The 20,146-nt window shown below is 42.2% G+C and overlaps 5 protein-coding genes across 5 annotated transcripts; 3 read left to right on the top strand and 2 right to left on the bottom strand.

The window, feature by feature from the left end:
• Positions 1–851: 851 nt before the first annotated feature.
• On the top strand, positions 852–1,865 carry IL334_002191 (uncharacterized protein; the record flags this gene model as incomplete). The annotated part of the gene is made up of 2 exons (XM_062933937.1): positions 852–1,511; positions 1,593–1,865. 2 exons carry the CDS (start codon positions 852–854, stop codon positions 1,863–1,865), a joined length of 933 nt encoding a protein of 310 aa, XP_062789988.1.
• A 259-nt stretch (positions 1,866–2,124) lies between these two features.
• On the bottom strand, positions 2,125–4,482 carry IL334_002190 (uncharacterized protein; the record flags this gene model as incomplete). The annotated part of the gene is made up of 6 exons (XM_062933936.1): positions 2,125–2,286; positions 2,418–2,808; positions 2,869–2,979; positions 3,039–3,650; positions 3,709–4,001; positions 4,069–4,482. The coding sequence occupies 6 exons, from the start codon at positions 4,480–4,482 to the stop codon at positions 2,125–2,127; spliced, it is 1,983 nt and encodes a 660-aa protein (XP_062789987.1).
• A 414-nt stretch (positions 4,483–4,896) lies between these two features.
• Positions 4,897–5,995, top strand: IL334_002189 (uncharacterized protein; the record flags this gene model as incomplete). Its single annotated transcript, XM_062933935.1, has 8 exons — positions 4,897–5,023; positions 5,116–5,200; positions 5,270–5,327; positions 5,393–5,450; positions 5,507–5,553; positions 5,622–5,699; positions 5,786–5,882; positions 5,937–5,995. 8 exons carry the CDS (start codon positions 4,897–4,899, stop codon positions 5,993–5,995), a joined length of 609 nt encoding a protein of 202 aa, XP_062789986.1.
• A 1,194-nt stretch (positions 5,996–7,189) lies between these two features.
• Positions 7,190–11,800, bottom strand: IL334_002188 (uncharacterized protein; the record flags this gene model as incomplete). Its single annotated transcript, XM_062933934.1, has 2 exons — positions 7,190–7,710; positions 7,753–11,800. The coding sequence occupies 2 exons, from the start codon at positions 11,798–11,800 to the stop codon at positions 7,190–7,192; spliced, it is 4,569 nt and encodes a 1,522-aa protein (XP_062789985.1).
• A 1,234-nt stretch (positions 11,801–13,034) lies between these two features.
• IL334_002187 (uncharacterized protein) lies at positions 13,035–20,007 on the top strand (the record flags this gene model as incomplete). The annotated part of the gene is made up of 8 exons (XM_062933933.1): positions 13,035–13,104; positions 13,194–14,680; positions 14,745–15,994; positions 16,053–16,138; positions 16,194–18,631; positions 18,692–19,392; positions 19,478–19,818; positions 19,910–20,007. The coding sequence occupies 8 exons, from the start codon at positions 13,035–13,037 to the stop codon at positions 20,005–20,007; spliced, it is 6,471 nt and encodes a 2,156-aa protein (XP_062789984.1).
• Between the last annotated feature and the right edge of the window lie 139 nt (positions 20,008–20,146).

Genomic DNA, 20,146 nt, shown 5'->3' with positions numbered 1-20,146 from the left:
TGTTATATCTATATCGGATAGGTGTTTATGTCTCATGTACTGCAGGGGGTCAAGAGGTATTGAAATGTACACATTATTATATTCTTCACTTTTACTTTCTGGTTAGGTACAATAAGCGTTGTGCCAACTAACTGCGCGAAATATCACGAATGAGGGTACCTTTTCACTTCAACTGATACGCTTTTATGAAATCTACTGGACTGACCAGTGCGATACTTCCAACGTACACTAGGCCTACTGATCAAGATCCCAACCTAATCTATTCTTATAATAAGGTTCGTCTTGAGACAAAAAGGGTTTTTTCCCCATGTGAACAAGGTTCGCTTTACATCCTCGTGTCTGTGGCACTCCCCCGGATACAGCATACACACTCCTTTTTCCAACTCATTCCGTTGATCCCACAAGACCTCACTGGGGGAATACCGTTGCAGACCATTGTAAGAGAGAGAAATAGAGAGAGAGAGCGACAGACTATATATCGCATCGTGATCATCTGGCGCTTAACTTGATATCAGCTTTTCTTCCTTGAAACTCATGTTGATCGATTCATCAATTTCCCCCCACTCCATTTTTGCCACTCCGTACTATACTTCCACCCCATCATACACACACGAAGACCTCCTTTGGAACATACATATACACCCTCTCACTTCTATAGAACCATCTCAGATCATCTTCTTATCTTCCTTCCCTCACCTCAATCGACCATTGGATTCCACTTTCCTTTCCACTGGACACTGAGGAATTTGGTCAATAATACCTTCTTGGCAAAGCGTATTGACAGTGGCGATCAACTAAAATCGGACTCGATCTTCTCGTCAGCGCAACTATCATTATCCTCTAGAGACAAAATGATCATCCAGATTTTGATTGCTCTCGGAACAATCCTTCTCTTCCTCCTCTCCATTCCTCTTGTTCGATATATATACCTTAACGTCCTCATACCATTGATCACCTGCTCTTCATTGGTCTTGATCTCGATCGTCGTCTTCTATCCTATCTACTTCATATACATCAACTCACCTTACGTCCCCCAGCTCGTCAATGATTCCAAGGTATACGTGTTGACGTTACCTCGAAAATGGTTGTGGAATATGGAATTTTACCTTCATATAAGGACGAGAGATATTTATCCCAATTCAACAGATCAAGGTCCGCCATACCCTTTAAACCACCCTCATCCGGAACCTTACAATAGAATCAGCATGATAAGGAAATTATGTTGGTTATGGATCAAACAATCCGTTTGGGATTTATTCGGTATTCCTTATGGGTATTATGCTGAGCAAAATAAACAATTCCAACTTGAAACAAAGGAGAGACAAAAGGAATTGGGACTCGGTGATAAGACTTCTGGTAAATTCACTTTTGGGCTCGGCATGGGTGCTTGGAGACATCAATACAACCCAGGTCGTTCTGGCGAGAACTCTGACAACGACACGGATACTGCTTATCATGTATACGACGATCGATTTGGTCCAAACAATCAATATAGTTATAACAACTTCACTGTGAGCTCCAACTCGAGGATACGTGAAAGATCTGAAAGCTGACGAGATATGTAATTTCTCATTCTCTCCCAAAACATCTAGTCGCCACCTCCTTATGACAATGACACCCATTTCAACGGATATTACACTCAAGCTAAAGTGTGTTCATGCACAACAACATGTCCCATCCACACCGCCCGATATACCTTGCAAATCGATACTCTACTTCCTACAGGCACAATCGTAATTCCTCCACCTGAATATGAGGAAAATCATGCTCGTGTTCAACCATCGATGGCAAATGATCCTTTGTACAATCGGATCACGCAATTTGCGAATACCCCTCCTCACACTTTTTCAAGACAAGATTACTGAATTCAATATTCGTCCAAAACCAATATTGAAGGCTCTTGGCGGTCTAGCTAATATATGACTTGTAAGCTTGTAAGTAGCTTGTACACGTGTCAGGGGACCGTAAAGGGTTTGAGCCTTGACTTTTGGTCTATCCTTCGATATACTTTTGTAGCCTATATATGATCATGCATTATAATACCAACTTTGACGAGATGGTTGATATCAACCAGCGATGTACACGTATTCGGAACAACCGAAAACTCCAATGACCTAGGTGCTCCTAAAATGCCCATAGTTGCGAAACGATATCGACATCCCCTTCACTCCTCTCTTTGTCCTTTGAAGGGAATAACTCGAGCGCAGATTCTGGAGTAGCGGTTTCTAATGTTAAAGACAAAGCAGGTGGATTTCTTATCTTCCTGTTAGTTTCAGTCTCGAAAAGCTAAATTGCAGATTGCACGTCAGCTCAAGTCCTTCGTGACAGTAGATTCCTATCATCCATTCCATCATCTCTTGATATTGGGAATAGTTCGATACACCATTCTCCTTCCGAAATGCGTACAAATTACTCACCGTGGAATAACCATGATCTAAAAAATCTTCCAAACCAAATTCAGGTTTAGTGAAAACTTCCCCGAAAACCTTGGCAATTGTTCCTACTGAAGCTAGATAATGTTTTTGTAAGGCAGCTAATTCCCAAGCGCTTGAATCTATAGCTTTTGTCTTCAAAGGTGAAGGTTCGTTTTCATCGTAAGGATCAACATAACCTTGTTGACCTAAACTTGATGATATTCTCAAAACCAATCCAGCATCAGGTCTTTGCAATAAAACCATCGTACCTGGATGTCTCTTGAACAAGTTATATATGAACGGTAAGATCAAGATCACGCCTGCAGGTGGCGCTGTTAATGCTAATCGTGAAAGTCGCTTGATGAATGATGCTATTAATGCTGAAGAAAGGAGACTACAGCAATGATGAGATCAGTCTGTGGTTTCTTAGATTCACTCAAAAAAGGTGACCTACGAAGAAGCTAGGAAAGTATCCAATAATCGGAAAAACCTCGCTCGGTATTTGACGTGCATGACATTTCGATCGAGCAGTCCATAAAGTCGATCGTAGAAATGAGGATATTCACTGAGAGTTTCTATCAGTATCTTATTTGCTCCATATCAGGAAATGAAGTCAACACTCACAAGTTATATTGTGTCATCAAAATGAATAAACCGTTTATTCCCAACATTCCATTGGCTCCACCTTGATCAACTAAAGAGCCTAACCAATCCGCTATTCTAAGTCTACGTTCAGGTTTGAAATGACCCATTATACCTTTATCACCATGTAATCCTACCAATATCTTTCTTATCCAATTATCATCTAATCGTACAAACGATAAAACGTTTTCCCATAATATAGTATAAAAAGTTGTATGTGATAAAACCGAGTAAACACTTGAATGTACTGATAATTGAGATGTTCTTTGACGTCGAACTCTTTTTTTGTTTTTACCTTTTGTATCATTGTCATTGTTGTTATCTGAATCATTCTCATCTTCTGAGCCTGAAGACTCATATTCTTTCATCCAATCTGGTAATGCATCTGCTTCAGCTGTATATCTAGTTTTACCTTTCTTTGTCGTTTTCTTGGTTTTCTTGGAAGAGGATATACCCGAAGGAGGATCGGAGAAAGCTGAGATGTAGAAAGCGTTGATATCCTCAGGTGCTTTTGGAAGATTAGTCAAGGGAAGTAATTGAGATAAAAGATTCGAAGGAGTCTTCAATGGCGAAGAGAGGTTTTGAAGGTATACACTATTAAACATTGAAGTCAGCTTATTGCATTAAACTGTGAAATGAACTTGAGCCTCACCCAGCTTCTTTGAAGTACGCCCATCGGATATCATCGTATTTAGCCCAGAAATCATCAACGATAATCTTGGATACATCCGATGGTAAAACGCCCTCATCTTCTTCAACTTGATTCGCAGCCACCGTTTTCCATCCTCCTGATGATTTGGGTCTGGCACCCCGAAGTGAGCAAGTGGGATTGAAAAATGAATGAAGGAGAAGGCGCAAGTAAGGTATGTGAACGAGAGGTGTGATTGATGGGATAGACATTGATAATGGAGGCAGAAGTGAGAAGAGTAGAGGAACGGAAGAGCTCTTTGTTTTGTAAATAATAGATAATCAGCTTTGATCCTATGCGGCGTCGAGTCTTCGAGAAGCTCACTCTTAAAGCAGGTTCAGTATCTCTCATCAATCCTACCAATATTTCTATGTATTCTAGCAGTCTCTCCCTCACCCAAGCTTTCACTTCTCTTTCTTCACCAACGTCACTTTCGCTTTCCTGGTTTGCAGTCTTGCTAATCAAATCACCGTTCATTCCTCCAACTCTATTCTCACCGATGTACTTGATGAAGACTCGATGTAGAGCCCATACTGCTCTATGAACTATCTCAGGATCATCATGTCTCGCCAACGATACGAGTGAGAGTAGTGGATTGGGATCGTATTCTTCCCCTAGAAGGGTTGATTCCAGCTTTGAAATCTGTGTTAACGGATTCGAAGCTGCTTTGGTAGATGAAGTTGCAGCCTTTGAAGACGAAGGAATCTTCGCCTTGGTCTTTCGTAGTGATGAGACCATCTTGACCTGTTGCGAATGAGGGTGTATATCCTTGGGTGAATACAGTATGAAAAGTATACTTTTGAAAACATCTCATCACAAAATATAAAGATCAAATAAAAGTGGAGGGGAACAGGGTACGAGTGATAAGACACATGACAACTATGACGTGGCATTTAAACGAGTGGCAAAATCACAGCTGTATAGAATATAGTACAGCGGAATCAAATTACTCGGATGCAGATGATGATGAGATGTGGTTTCTAACCGGTCCTCTCTCTTTCTCTCTCTCTCTCTTTCCTTCCATGTCTATCCATCTATCCCTTCTTCCTTCCTCACTCACTCATACTAGCTCGATCAGTGTCACCTCAACAACTTTCCTACGCGTCTTCCTCTAATCTCAATAGCTAGACTCAGTGATTGTTCCATTTCAATATGCCTCCCGCCGCTTACAACGGCTCATCCACGCCGCAACACAGTTCGAGACCAGGATCGACTAAACCCGGTACACCCATTTCGAGTACCAGTAATTGTTCTCTAATATTGAGGAAGCAACTTTTGGGTGAGTGATCACATTTCTGTCTTCATGTTATGCCTCCTTGTCACTCCGTCGTTCTACTTCTCGACATATGTTGATTCCTTTTTTCCTCGTAGAACTGCAAAAATACCCTGTAGATGGGTTCTCAGCTGGATTAGTGGACGATGATAACATACTCGAATGGCAAATCGTCATCATGGGGTAAGTCAGCTTAGTGCGCTCATTCATCACCCGAGCTACTAAGCTGATTAAGCATCTCATACTTCTCAGCCCCGCTGATACACTGTACGAAGGAGCTATCCTGAAAGCTAGACTGATTTTCCCTCCAGTAAGCACCTCGTATGATCTCGATAAGATTATATTGGTTTCAATCGGCTAATACCGAAGCGACAGGAATACCCACTATTGCCTCCCAAGATGATTTTCGATTCGGAGATGTGGCATCCAAATGGTTAGTCGACGGAGTCATTGTCGCCCAAGCAGGTCTCAGCTGATTGTACTGCACAGTGTATAATACGGTAGATAAGAAAGGAGAAGTCTGTGTATCAATCCTTGTGAGTCAGCTGGCACAGTTACCGTCTTTCACAGGGAGGTGGCTCAGCTGATTCTGGTGTGATATCAGCATCAACCAGGAGAAGATGAATGGGGATTTGAAGATGCAGGTGAACGATGGTCACCTGTACATGGCGTTGAAAGTGTTGTGAGTTGCCAGTCCCTGTCCTTCGAATGACAATGGGTCAAACTCTTTCAACATCTGTCAGCTGAATACATTCTTCAATATCACAGCTCGTCTCAGTAATTTCCCTGCTCTCCCAAGATAGTCCCGACCTCTCGTCACCAGCCAACGTAGATGCCGCCAAAGAAGTAAGAGAAGATTTTCCATGTGAGCTGGATTGTCATGTACGACCGAGAAATACGCTTACAATGCACTACATAGCGTATAAGAAGAGGGTAAAGAGATTAGCACGTCGATCAGCTGAAGAAGCGTATGATTGATTTTCACCAGCACTAGTTTAATCCTCACGACATATCGATGTGATGCGTTGTTAGACGATAGCGTTAAGAGATACGCATCTGACATCTACTCCGGTCAATATATGATTTACTCATCCACCTTTGTTGTACTTCACCTTCAATACCAAACTCCTCTTTCCCTCATCGATATCAGCTTTATTATACCTGACAAGTATATAATTTCATTCAGGAGTATTATACAGCTTACCGCTCAATCTCTCTCCGCATAGCAATCGGGAGAAAAACAACTCATGCATTCATAAATTTCGAGTGTTAGATGAAACATCATTTTACTCCTTTGTCCACGAAGCTGATCAGTCGGCCGGACCATGACTATCTCAATGTCAAACCATGATTCTACGAATCCTTCTCTCGAAGCGAATCAAGCTTAGTTGTTGTCAGAAATCATGCTGAACTGAGTTCAAAGGGTCCGCCGGGACGACTAGCTTCGAAGACATGATTGGCTTCCAAATATTGCTAATAGGATGGACCCTAGAGCTGTGTAAGTGAGGTACTTGGAAGAAGGGGAACGAGACAGTCATTGCCTTTTGGTCAAAACAGGGGGGACTCATCAGAGTAACAGAGGAAAGTGGACTCGAGTGGACGTAGTGGACCACTCAGCGAAAGTCGATTACGTTTCATTCGAAGTGAGGTTTGAGGCTGAAATGTGTCGTCTTCAACTCGATGCGCTTTTTTTTTTTTGGTTTTTTTGGCGACTCGTTTGGCATCTAGGATCATAATCTATTTGTCAACAAACGAGAAAACCAGAAAACAAATTGCGAAATGTCAATAGCGAGTAAAGATGATCTTGCAAGCACATCTTGATCTTGCCAGTGTGATGTCTACCAACATCATCTGTCACATGAGCTTCGCCTGACAGATTACTCGTTATAAGACATGTTAGAAGCCATCGTTGATTCGGCAAGCTGTAGAAGGAAATTCACCTCGAAACACTTGCGACAACCGCATATATGACTAATTCATACATATACATGATTACCCACGTACAATGATAAATAAATGTGTCGCTGGGAATTTTGCCTCATAAATATAAGAAAGGAAAATAAAGGACAAAAAACAAATGATGTAAGAGGGGAGTTTGTACGAAAATAATTGTTGTAGATATAGATAAGATACTTCTTTACTTCCTTCTTCCTTTTGTTTCACCTTACACCTTTAGTTGCCCCTCCAACCGCCTCTGAAACCACCTCTACCTCTCCATAAACCTCTACCGAAACCTCTTCCCCTTTCACCTCCGAAACCCCTAGTCGCAGCTGTCGATCCAGGAGGTCCAGTTGGAGTTCCTAACCCTGCCAATCCTCTCGGTCCAGTTGGAGGTACTTTTGGTCCGGTGGGAGGTGCCCTAGGTGCACTCGATGGTGTGGTCGGATTTGGATTCAGAGTCGTATTTGATGATGTCGGCGTATGAGGTGGTGGTTCTCTCATAGGTAACGGAGGTGGCATTTCAATCGGTGATTTTATATTCAGATTAGCATTCGAATATGATTCTTCTGAAATACTTGATCTAGGCACATAGCCAGATTCATCTGTTGAAACACCTGAAGCTTGACGAGGCGTATAACTTGAACTGATTCTGGGAATGAATGGGTTTGAACTCGAAGTTGAAGTCAAGCCCGTCGTAGTTGAAGGAGTTGCAGTAGGGATAGGCTGAGTGGGGAAATAGTCGGAGGTCAATCCTAATCCAGTACCAGATCCTGAAGCTGTGCCTGAAGCTGAACCAGCACTGACACTTCTTGGTGCATAACTAGAAGTCGTCGTCATCGTAGGCGCTGCTGGAGTGGCCGGTGTTTGACGCGGAGTTTCAGTAGCAGGTGTAAAAACGATAGTCGATTTTGATGAAGAAGGTAAATGTTCCAGTAGATTCAATCTGCCACCTAAAGTTGGTGTTTCAGGTATTTGCGATTTCACAGGTGAAGTACTTGAAGGTATATTACCGAATCCAGGTATATCGTTGATTGTATCAGCTCCCATTGCTGGCGCTGTTTTAACTGTTGTCGAAGGACCTGGAGTGGGTATGGGATCGGCTTTCGCAAAAGCATCTTCGCTGATTGGAGTTTTTGATTCTTTCCGTATCTTATGATTTTTGAGATATTCGGATAGACTTACTTTCTTTGGTGGTTCAGGTGGTCGAGACGGTTCTTTCGGAGGAGGCGTGGGCTCTTTAGGTGGTGGAGTAGGTTCTCGAGTTGTTTCGAGGACAGGTTGACTTACAACTGGAGGAAGAATCTCAGGATCTGGAATGGAGGCATCTGTCATTTCCACGGCTGAAGACAGTGGAGCTGTAACCTGATCTGGAACGACAGCTCTAGTCTCTTCTATGGAATTTGTAGGTAATCGTATTGTGTCCAACTTCTCCAATTTTACTGATTTTCCAGATTTAGGTGAAGATACGATGTCCTTTTTCTTCGATGATGCCGTCGTCGGTCCAGCTTCGCCTTCGGAACCTTGTGCACTTTCGTCTACTTCCATTTTGTCATCTTGTTTTTGATCTTGATCGGATGGCACATCGGCACCAATATCAGACTCAGATGCAGATTCGGATGCAATCCTTCTAGTAGCGTTTTTCTTGGCAAAGTGTGTTTCAAAATCCTCTCGCTTCGCTGTCGGGGCAAAAATATGTCTTACCTTGGAGGGGGCGTTTCTCCTTTTCGAAATTGACTTAGGTGGACTACTTTTGATAATCTTCGATTTTCTCTTGATAGGCTTCTTGATTACCATTTCATCCCTATCATCATCTGACAATTCATGATCTCTTTCTCTGTCTCCATTCAGTATTTTCGAGGATTCAATGACGGGTGAAAGTACCCTACGAGATTTACGAGCAGCCACGAGCACATTGACCTTTTGACGTTTACTAGGTGAAGATTGAGCTGCTTGATCTTCTTCATCTTCTTCTGTCATCTCGGACTCTGATTCCGAGAAATGAGATCTCGGTATCGTAGCTGTCGTCGCGTCTGATTCTGAGTCCGAACCAGAAGCAGAGCCAGAGTCAGCGCCATTGATTAAGGAAGGTTTAACAGATGATATTGCGGACGATAGCGATGAAGATGAATTCTGTCTTTCGACCTTTGGAGTTTTCGGTGAGAGCGAAGCTGGAGTATGAGTTTTCAGGATCGGCGAAACGATATCATTGGCGTTGGTCTTGATTGGAGTTGAAATCTTCACTGTTTGAGTAAGGGGCGAGGATCCTTCGACAAGTTGTTGAGTAGTCAGAGCTGCAGATGGAAGCGGCACAGAAACGAGTTCAGTCTCCGTTACGGGATCTGATGGAGGTGCTGCTTCTTCTTCCACTTCCATGCGAACTTCTGCTACTCCTAGATTCCCCAACCTAATCGGTCCCTCCGCTTCCCTTTGTTCGGAATTCTCATTCTCAGTCTCGTCTTCTTCTTCAACATCTTGATCCATTGAGTCTTCACCTACACGATCAGAGCTATCTTCATCCTGTCGATGATCCTCCGATCGAGCTTCGGAAGTCCTCGAGCTCATCCGGATCAACCCCAGATCGAAACCTTTTGACGACCTCCATTTCTTCATTTCAGCGCTCTCCAACTCCCTTCTTCTCCAACCTCTTACGGCTCCAACTAATTCACCCAGGTCAACTCTCATCTTCTTTCTACCATTTTCACGAGATTGATTTTGTCCTTGCATCAATTTTGGTTCTACAAGTTGGCCCATTTGAGCTAAGGCGCATGTTCCTGGGACCACACAAGCACAAGAAGTGAAAGTTCCGAAGATATGAGTGAGAACAGAGTCGATTTTGTCTGAAAGCTGATTAATAATTTTGTTTGAAGATGTTGAAAAACTAGGTGAAGCCAATGAACCATCAGACAGCATTGCCGCATGGATGATTGATCTTAACGAATGAACAACATGTTGATCGTCCCATTCCCAACCCAAAACCACTTCATCTCTTTTACCAATGTCTTTCGAAGCGAAAAGTCCGAGTTTCAATTTGGGTGATTCATGTTCCGAACTTCTCCATAATAAAGGTCGAAGAACGGCATTTGGATGACAACCACTTCTGACAAATCGCAAATCATTCCCATACCCCCTAGCATCGATCATCAGATTGACAGGTGGACCAATACTTCTAACGTGCGGTTTCGGCAATCCAAGTGATGAGTATTGATTGATTGGATCTTTTCGATAAGATTCACAATCGACAACCTCTCCTTTGAATTCACCTATGAATGATCCAAACGTGATTGGTTCCTCGGCATATACACTGTAGATTGTCGGTCTGGTGTACACTCCATGCTTTGATATGTTCTCCGCGTAGGTAAGAGGTAAAAACGAGGGAGCGTCTTCAACTGCTTGTATCGATGTTGGAGAAGCGAGTAATTCAAGATCGGGACCCGAAAGGAAGACAGGTGGAACAGGAGGAGCTAAGATGTGAAAATCAGGCGGAGGGAAGAGGTTGTCTGGCGATAAGCGTAATACGCCGCTTTCAGTAGGTGAAGGTAAACCAGAAGGATTATGCACTGCTCTACTTTTCGCAGCAATTAATTCTTCTTCAGCGTCTACCCATTCCTTGTAAACATTCCTCATTGTTTGTCTTGCGGCGATACCACGGACGATATTCTCCTTGATTGGTGTGTATTCCAAAGCCCAAGGTTCTACGCGGAAATACTCGTCTTCTGGTTCTTCGAGAATCGGTTGGATCTGTTGAACTTGTTCTTTAGAAGATGGACCAGGTGTCGAATCCATGGTAGGTTGCTTGATACGAGGTTTTGGACCTGGTTGTTTGCGTTTTGGTTTTATCGTCGGCGGTGGACCCATGACGCCTGGAGATTCTTCTTTACCACCTCCATCTCTATTTTCCGATTGATTTTCGATCAATACACTTTCTAACCTAGCCCTCTTTGATTTTGCATTCTTATTCCTTGGCTTCTCTTTCTCCGCTATCGGTGCTCCTTGCACAATAGCTGCTTCTCTCACTCTTCTTTGTTCGTCTTGTACCATGTGCTGCAGTTCTCTTGCTTTGACAGCGTCGAACGGTCGAGGTTTGCACAGCTCACAAAAATACTGATCTGGCGCGGACGCTTCATCCATGTAATTGAAACATAATCCATGTTCCCATGACCCGCATCCTTCACATTGTATAGTGAATCCATCATCTTCCGTTATTCCGCATATACATCTAATAATAGTGTTATCTTCCCCTAACCAATGCGGTGGACGTTCGACCGATGCTCGACGTGACGATCCAACGGTAGTATTTCGCTTTCGCTTTCCTTTAGGTTTCGTAGGTGGATCTGGACTTGTACGTGACGGTGTAGGAGGACGAGCTGAAGGTGAAGGTGTATCTGCATGTATGGAAGTGGATATGGAAGTGGATGGTATAGGGTTTGTGAGAGAAGCAAAAGGAGGTGGTATTGTTGTAGATGGATCTTGATCTTGATTTAGATCATGGTGGTGTGTCTGACTTTGGGTTTGATCATTTGAGTCTTCCGGTGGTGTATAAGGATAATTATGCGTATCTGGAGGTATCGTTATTGGCTTTTCTGTCAACGATGTTTGTTCATCCATTATCATCTCCATCGATTCGGGTTTAGGAGGTAATGTAGATGGTCCATCCATCGATGCTGCTATATTAAGTAATAACGCCACAGCGTCATCTGGTTCTCCTCCAACTGGCTGTATCTCATCCAAGGGAGCTGAAGTCGACAAGTCCTCCATTACGATGTCGGCAGATGATGTGGTCGCTATTGGAGATGACAAACGAGGAGATAGTCGCGAGGGACCAGCTTCCGCTGAAGGTTCCATGATCAAAAGTGAAAAACAAGAACGTATAGTACGCGTTCACCTAGAAGACTGAAATCACCTAATCAAGGTGCAAAATATTAGGGATATTCAGACGGTATGAACCAAGATGCGAAGAATGGTGGCGAGCAATGAAAGCCCTATATTGATTCATCGGACTCACAATGTATACTCCAAAATATCGATGGAAGAACAAAGGGTATCTTGAAGGATATGTTTGGGTATACTGGGACTGACGTGATAAGTCAAAGCTAATAGGAAAAAGATTGAATCAGTTAACATGACAACGGGCTACGTGTCTGATAACCATTTGAGATAAAACTTACATTGGATATGTATATACGATCGTAAACTAATTTGATCATGTATGAATATCTTCTTCGCCTTTCTATGATCCTTTTATAACGCGTAGGATATCAATTCAGAAGGGGAGAATTGTCGATTCGTGATGTATTATAAATTGTTCTTTTTTAAGACGATGTTGAGATCGAAATTCACTCCTTTGTAACTTGAGAACGACACGACATTGAAATACCGAACTGCTGAGTGAAATGGCAGGAGTTGGTGATGATGATGATGATGATTATACAGCGTTGTGAGTATGTCAACCCCACTTCGAATGGGCTGCTGGATATGAGAAACTGGTAAATGAAGAGAGAGAGACACTGAACAGGAAGAAGGGGAAATATGAATGGAATGGAATTATTAAGTTGTACAGGGAGAGAATTCTCATCATCAAATACAAAAACAATTTTAGCAGGAAAACACATAAAATTCCAATTTTCACCTCTTTTTGCATGGAAAAATAGTAGAAATTTCCCTTAATATTTATTGAAATTTACCGTCAAAAGTGGCGAATTGCCACATTGGGAAGTTAGCGCATGAAGGGGACAAAAGTGCCACATTGACTGTGAATTGCTAAATCATTTTCAACGCGAACATTCTCTCTCTCTCTTTCTCTCTCTCTTGTCCCTTGACTTGAACTGTCATTCTCTCGAATCCTTTTACACAAGTACCAACCCCTCTTCCCAGTACTTCTTAGTTCCCAAGTGTAGGTCATTCAATAGACACACTGGAAAGAAGATACAAGAGTGGAAAGAAAGCTGTATCATATACCCCCCATCGATCTGATCATTCCCCCTCGGATCGACTAATCTTTCTTTCTTTCATCTGTTTCTTTTTACGATCGCTTCATCTGTCTCTGGCTATACAAGGAACCGTAGGGAATTTCGTCATCATGTCGGGCAACAAGAGAGATCTGTCGCAATTCAACTATGGGGCGATGAGTAGTTTGGTCGTGAATCAAGGTAAGTCACTGAACATCAAGTGATACGGATTTGTCTAGTGGCAAGCGTCCGAATACGTACGTTATGCTAAACTGTGTGATATTATATAGACCGATCTGTACTTCGTTCCGATGAGCCTACAGGTACTGCTGAATCCCTTGTGGGAAGGATCAACCCTAAAGAAATGGGATCACGGGTGATTCGAGAAGCACCAAAAGATTTAGAAAAGAAAAAAGCTAAATCAAAATTAACATCGGCTGATGAAGTTGAAAAATCCATTCGTAGAGCACAAGAGAAATCAACGGCAAGATTCGGTGCTGCTGATGTGTTAGAAAGTGTCGCACAAATGGAAGGGTTGAGATATAAACCTAGAACAGGAGAAACCAGGGAAGTTTACGAGTTGTTATTGGGTCTAACTCATCAGATCTTGGGTGATCAAACTCAGGAGGTTGTGAGATCGGCTGCTGATACGGTATTGGAAAACTTGAAAGATGAAGATTTGAAAGAATTCGATAAGAGAAAAGAAGTCGAATCTGTTTTCGGTCCATTACCTGAAAATATGTGGAGTCAATTAGTTAATCTAAGTAAGAAAATCACGGATTATGGTGAAGAAGAAGAGGCTCCTCAAGGAGATGATAGACAACAAGCAGTCGATCAAGAAGGTGTGGCAGTTCTGTTCGAGGATGATGACGAAGAGGATGAAGATGAAGGTTTCGAAGTCAAAGGCCGTGATTCAGAAGACGAGGATGAAGAATCAGATGAAGACGATGAAGAGGAAGATGGGTCAGAAGATGAAGGTGCTGAACCAATGGATGAAGATGATGCTCTTGTCCTAGGTAAAGAAGCAAGAGCAGCTAAGACAAAGTCAGATAAAGTATCGCCACATGAGGTCGACGCTTTCTGGCTTCAACGTCTCATATCAACATCTTATCCTGATCCAGTACAATCATCCGATTTCACCTCAAAGGCTTTGGAGTTCTTGAGTTCAGAAATGGAACTTCGTGATCTTGAGAATTCCTTGGCTGACATGTTCAGTTACGAGAACTTTGACCTGGTCACTTCACTCACCAAGAACCGAGAAGTCATCGTTTGGTGTACCAAACTTGCAAGAAGCAGTGACGAAGAGAAACAGGATGTAGAAGTCGCCATGCGTGAAAAAGGTGCAGGATGGATATTGAGAGAGTTAAGAGGTGGTAGGAAAACCCAAGCTACTGAGGCAGAACAACAAGTAGTCAACGTCCCCACCAAGGCCACTCTTGCTCCTGGATCTGTTGCTCAACCTCGACGAGTCATTGACATCGATTCTCTCATTTTCACGGAAGGTGCCCATCTCATGTCCAGAAAGAAAGTCAAACTCCCTGAAGGATCATTCAAACGACAGATGAAAGGGTACGAGGAGATTCATGTTCCAGAGCCAAAGAAGAGAGAGATTCAAGAAGGAGAATTAGTTTCAATCGATAAAATGCCTCCTTGGACGCATCCGGTATGGGCAAGCGTCAACACGACTCGGTTGAACACCATTCAAAGTAAGGTTTATCCCATCGCATGGGGATCCAACGAACCAATGTTGATTTGTGCACCTACTGGTGCTGGTAAGGTGAGTACCTACTTATACGAAAGTGAAATCTCGAAGAGAGGGACGCTAACAACTGTATCCCTAGACCAATTGTGCTGCTCTCACTATGCTTCGATGTATTGAGCAATTCCGAGATCCCGATACCGGCTTTATCGATCGCGATTCATTCAAAATCATCTACGTTTCACCCATGAAAGCTCTGGTGCAAGAGCAAGTCTCCGCTTTCAGCAAACGATTCAAAGCTCTTGATATACATGTGGCCGAGTTGACTGGTGATAGCCAGTTGACCAAACAACAAATTTCCGAAACTCAAATCATCGTCACTACACCGGAGAAATGGGATGTCATCACGCGAAAATCCACAGATACATCATACACCAACCTTGTTCGACTAATCATCGTTGATGAAATTCATTTGCTCCATGATGATCGAGGACCCGTACTCGAATCCATCTTATCTCGTACAATCCGAAAGATGGATCAAACCCATGACGAAGTCCGAGTCGTCGGTTTATCTGCAACTTTACCGAATTACAAAGACGTTGCAGCCTTCCTTCGAGTCGACCCCAAGAAGGGATTGTTCTTCTTCGACGCAGCTTATCGACCTGTAGGCTTGAAACAACAATTCATCGGTGTGACAGAGAAGAAAGCTATCAAACGATTCCAAGTCATGAATGAAGTTTGTTATGAGAAATGTCTGAATTATGCTGGTAAATCTCAAACATTGGTGTTCGTTCATTCAAGAAAGGAAACTGCCAAAACTGCAAAATTCCTCAAAGAAACGGCAATGGAGAAAGAAACTTTGACGCAATTCATCAATCCTGAAGGAGCATCAAGAGAAGTTTTATTAGCTGAAGCTGCTCAATGCAAAAACCCAGATTTGAAAGAATTACTACCGTTCGGATTCGGTATACATCACGCTGGAATGTCACGAGATGATCGTTTGGTAGTTGAGGAGTTATTCGCAGCTGGACACATCCAAGTTTTATGTTGTACAGCAACTTTAGCTTGGGGTGTGAATCTTCCTGCACATACAGTTATCATCAAAGGTACTCAAATATATAATCCTGAAAAAGGTAAATGGTGTGAATTGTCACCTCAAGATGTACTTCAAATGCTTGGACGAGCAGGTAGACCTCAATACGATACTTTCGGTGAAGGTATAATTATAACGAATCATGGCGAACTGCAATATTATACCAGTTTGATGAATCAACAATTACCGATTGAAAGTCAGTTTGTTTCAAGAATGGTTGACAATCTTAATGCCGAAATCGTACTTGGCACGGTGAGAAATAGAGATGAAGGTGTTCAATGGTTGGGTTATACTTACTTGTAAGTCCGCTTCCATCCACTCATTCATGCGGTGTCAGGATGCTGACAACACACTTAGGTACGTTCGTATGCTCGGTTCTCCCGCGCTTTACAATGTTGGTGCCGACTATATGGAAGGTGATGCAGCTTTAGTGCAGAAACGAGGTAAGATTGCTATTCTTCGATCTCTGGAAGCGCTTGTAAGCTGACGCTTCGACAGCCGACTTGATACACTCCGCCGCTGTTCTACTCGAGAAAGGTGGCTTGATCAAATATGATCGATCCACAGGTATTTTCCACAGTACTGATTTAGGACGTATCGCTTCTCATTACTATGTCGCCTACACTTCCATGTCAGTGTATAACAAACACCTCAAGCCTAACCTCACCGTGATCGACTTGTTCCGAGTTTTCGCCTTATCTAACGAATTCAAGCTCATTCCTGTACGACAAGAGGAAAAACTTGAACTTGCCAAGCTTATCGAACGAGTTCCTATTCCCGTCAAAGAAGGCGTGGATGAACCTGTCTCGAAGATCAACGTTCTCTTACAAGCTTATATCTCCCAGCTTAAACTTGGTGGATTTGACATCGTGACTGATATGGTATTCATTCAACAATCCGCTGGACGTATCATTCGAGCCATGTTCGAAATTTGTTTGAAGAAAGGATGGTCAGCGCCTATGCGTGCTGCTTTGGACTTGTGTAAGATGGTAGAAAGGAGAATGTGGAAATCAATGTCACCATTACGACAATTCCCTAGAATCAGACAAGAAATAATCACCAAAGCTGAAAGGAAAGAATTCCCTTGGCATAGATACTTTGATCTTGACGCTGCTGAATTAGGTGAACTTTTGGCTTTACCCAAATCAGGTCAATTCATCGAATCACTGGTCCATAAATTCCCTCGACTCGATTTGCAAGCTCACGTCTTACCGTTAACTCGATCTCTTCTCAAGATCAACGTAACCATCACTCCTGATTTCGTTTGGGATCACGACATTCACGGTGCTACTCAAGCTTTCTGGATTATAGTTGAAGATGTTGATGGTGAAAAGATCCTCTTCCATGACCAATTCGTCTTACGAGAAAGATTCGCTCAAGATGAACATTACGTTACCATCACCGTCCCAATTTCAGAGCCAGTCCCACCAAATTACTACTTGTCTGTCATCTCCGACCGATGGCTTCAATCTGAAACTCGACTACCTATCTCTTTCCAACATCTCATCAGACCTGAGCCATTCCCTGCTCATACCGCGCTTCTCGATCTCCAACCTCTTCCCGTCTCGGCGTTACATAATAAAGCTTTCGAAAGCTTGTACTCTTTTGATCATTTCAACAAGATTCAAACTCAAGTCTTCCAGGCCTTATTCACTACGGACGATAACGTCTTCATCGGCGCTCCAACCGGATCAGGCAAAACCATTTGTGCCGAATTTGCTTTACTTCGATTATGGTCTAAACGGGATCCACCAAGAGCAGTTTGCATTGAACCATATCAAGACATGGTAGATATGAGAGTCGCAGAATGGTCCGAGAAGTTTTCTTCATTGGAAAAAGAAGTCGTCGCGTTAACAGGAGAATCAACTGCCGATTTAGCTCTATTGAGAAAAGCTGATATAGTGGTATGTACACCTAATCAATGGGATTTGTTATCACGAAGATGGAAAACCAGAAAGGATGTTCAAAATATTGGACTGCTAATCGCGGATGAACTTCAACTTATTGGGGGTGATGTTGGATCAACATATGAAGTTATAGTCTCAAGAACAAGATATGTTTCACAGCAAACCTCAATTCCAACTCGAATAATAGCTTGTAGCGTATCATTATCAAACGCAAGAGATTTAGGTGATTGGATAGGTGCAACGTCACAGACCATTTTCAATTTCTCACCTTCAGCAAGACCTTTACCTTTAGAAGTTCACATACAATCTTTCAACGTACCTCATTTCCCCTCGTTGATGTTATCAATGGCTAAACCTGCATATCTGGCAATGGTCGAACATTCAACAAATAAACCAACAATATGTTTCGTCTCTTCAAGGAAACAATGTAAATTAACCGCTAATGATATAATGACTTATTGTCTTGCCGATGAAGATGAAACTCGTTTCTTGAATGTTGAAAAAGAAGATCTTGAGCCTCACTTGGAAAGATTAGACGATAAAGATTTAGCGGAAACTTTAAGATACGGTATTGGTTATTACCATGAAGCACTAAGTAAAATCGATAAGAGGATCGTTACGGCTCTTTTCGAAGAAGGTGCTATCAAAGTTTTGGTTGCTTCAAAGGACACTGCGTGGTCGTTACCCGTCACATCATACATGGTCATCGTCATGGGCGTGCAGTCCTTCGATGGACAAGAACATCGATATATCGACTATTCAATTGCGGATGTCTTACAAATGCTTGGAAGAGCATGCAGACCTTCGATCGACAATTCAAGTAAATGTATCATGATGATGCAACAAACAAGAAAAGACTTTTTCAAGAAATTCTTGGAAGAAGCTTTACCTGTCGAATCTTCTTTACCAAGTTATTTACATGACCACTTCAACGCGGAAATCGTAGCCAAGACAATTGAAAACAAACAAGACGCTGTCGATTGGTGTACGTGGACTTGGTTCTACAGAAGGCTCATGCAAAATCCAGGAGTAAGTATACTTTTTCTCGTTCATTGTGTGGGCCATTACTGATAAAAATATGATACGCAGTTCTATAATCTTCAAGGAACCACTCCTACTCATGTTGCCGACTACTTATCCGAATTAGTCGAAACCACATTGAACGACTTGGTAGCTTCAGATTGTATCATCATCCAAGATGAAATGGACACATTACCTAACAACTTGGGTATGATCGCTTCGTTCTACTATATCTCTTATGTCACAGTGGAAACTTTCTCAGCATCGATCAAAGAAACCACTAAACTCAAAGGATTATTGGAAATTGTCTCTTCGGCACATGAATTTGAAACGATACCCATTCGACATCATGAAGACACTTTATTGAAGAGAATATATGATAGAGTACCTGTTAAAGTTGCTAAAGCAGATTATAATTCACCATACTTCAAGACATATCTATTGTTACAAGCTCATTTCAGTCGAATGACATTGCCACCTGATTTAGCTATTGACCAAGCCACGATATTGGGTAAAGTGACTGGACTATTAAGTGCTTGTGTAGATGTTATGTCTTCAAAGAGTTACTTGAATTGTCTAGGTGCAATGGATCTTTCACAAATGTGTGTTCAAGCTATTTGGGACAGAGATTCACCTTTGAAACAAGTACCATACTTTGAGCAAGATGTTTTATCTAGATTCAAGACAAAAGGATTGGATTCAGTTTACGATATTATGGAATTGGAAGATGATGAAAGAAACGATTTGTTGAGAATGAATGATAGACAACTGTGAGTACCCTTTCGTACCGCTACAACCTCATCAAGATCATGATACGAGAGTCCTCATTTGCTGACAATTTCACATGTTTTACAGCGCTCGAGTGGCTAAATTCGTCAACTCATACCCTAACATTGAAGTTTCGTATTCAGTTGAAGATTCAGATTCATTAACTTCATCAGATTCAATCACGTTGAATGTGACATTAGATAGAGAAGCAGATGAAGATGATCCAAACGATCAAGTAGCGGATTCACCTCTATTCCCACACAAGAAAATGGTTTCATGGTGGATAGTGGTCGGTGACGATAAGACCAGACAATTATACGCTATTAAGAAAGTTACCGTTAAATCCAAATTGGAAACTAAATTAGACTTCAACTTGGCTCAAGGTGATTGGAACTTGAAATTATACTTGATTTGTGATTCATACAGTGGTAAGTCTGATTCCATGACAATGTGATTTTCGCTTTGAGTCGTCTTGGTAGCTAATTTGAATCTCAATCCTTCCACTTTAATCGTATATAGGCGCAGATCAAGATTTCGATCTCGATACGTTAAAAGTAGCAGAAGGTGAAGATTCTTCCGAAGAAGAAGATTCAGATGAGGAGATGGAACAGGATTAGATCATAATGAAGATTGAAAAATAAAATATAAGAATGTATTAAGGAATGATAAAGTTTTCACTGTTACATGCATATTCCCCGTCAAGACTGAAGGACTGCATTCTTTGTCTTCAGAAGCTACTCCCTCCTTCCTCGCGGC

The sequence above is a fragment of the Kwoniella shivajii genome, chromosome 2, assembly GCF_035658355.1.
Source record: "Kwoniella shivajii chromosome 2, complete sequence".
Classification (NCBI taxonomy): domain Eukaryota; kingdom Fungi; phylum Basidiomycota; class Tremellomycetes; order Tremellales; family Cryptococcaceae; genus Kwoniella; species Kwoniella shivajii.
The sequence above is the reverse complement of the archived record's forward strand: the minus strand, read 5'-3'. Positions and strand labels throughout refer to the sequence as shown.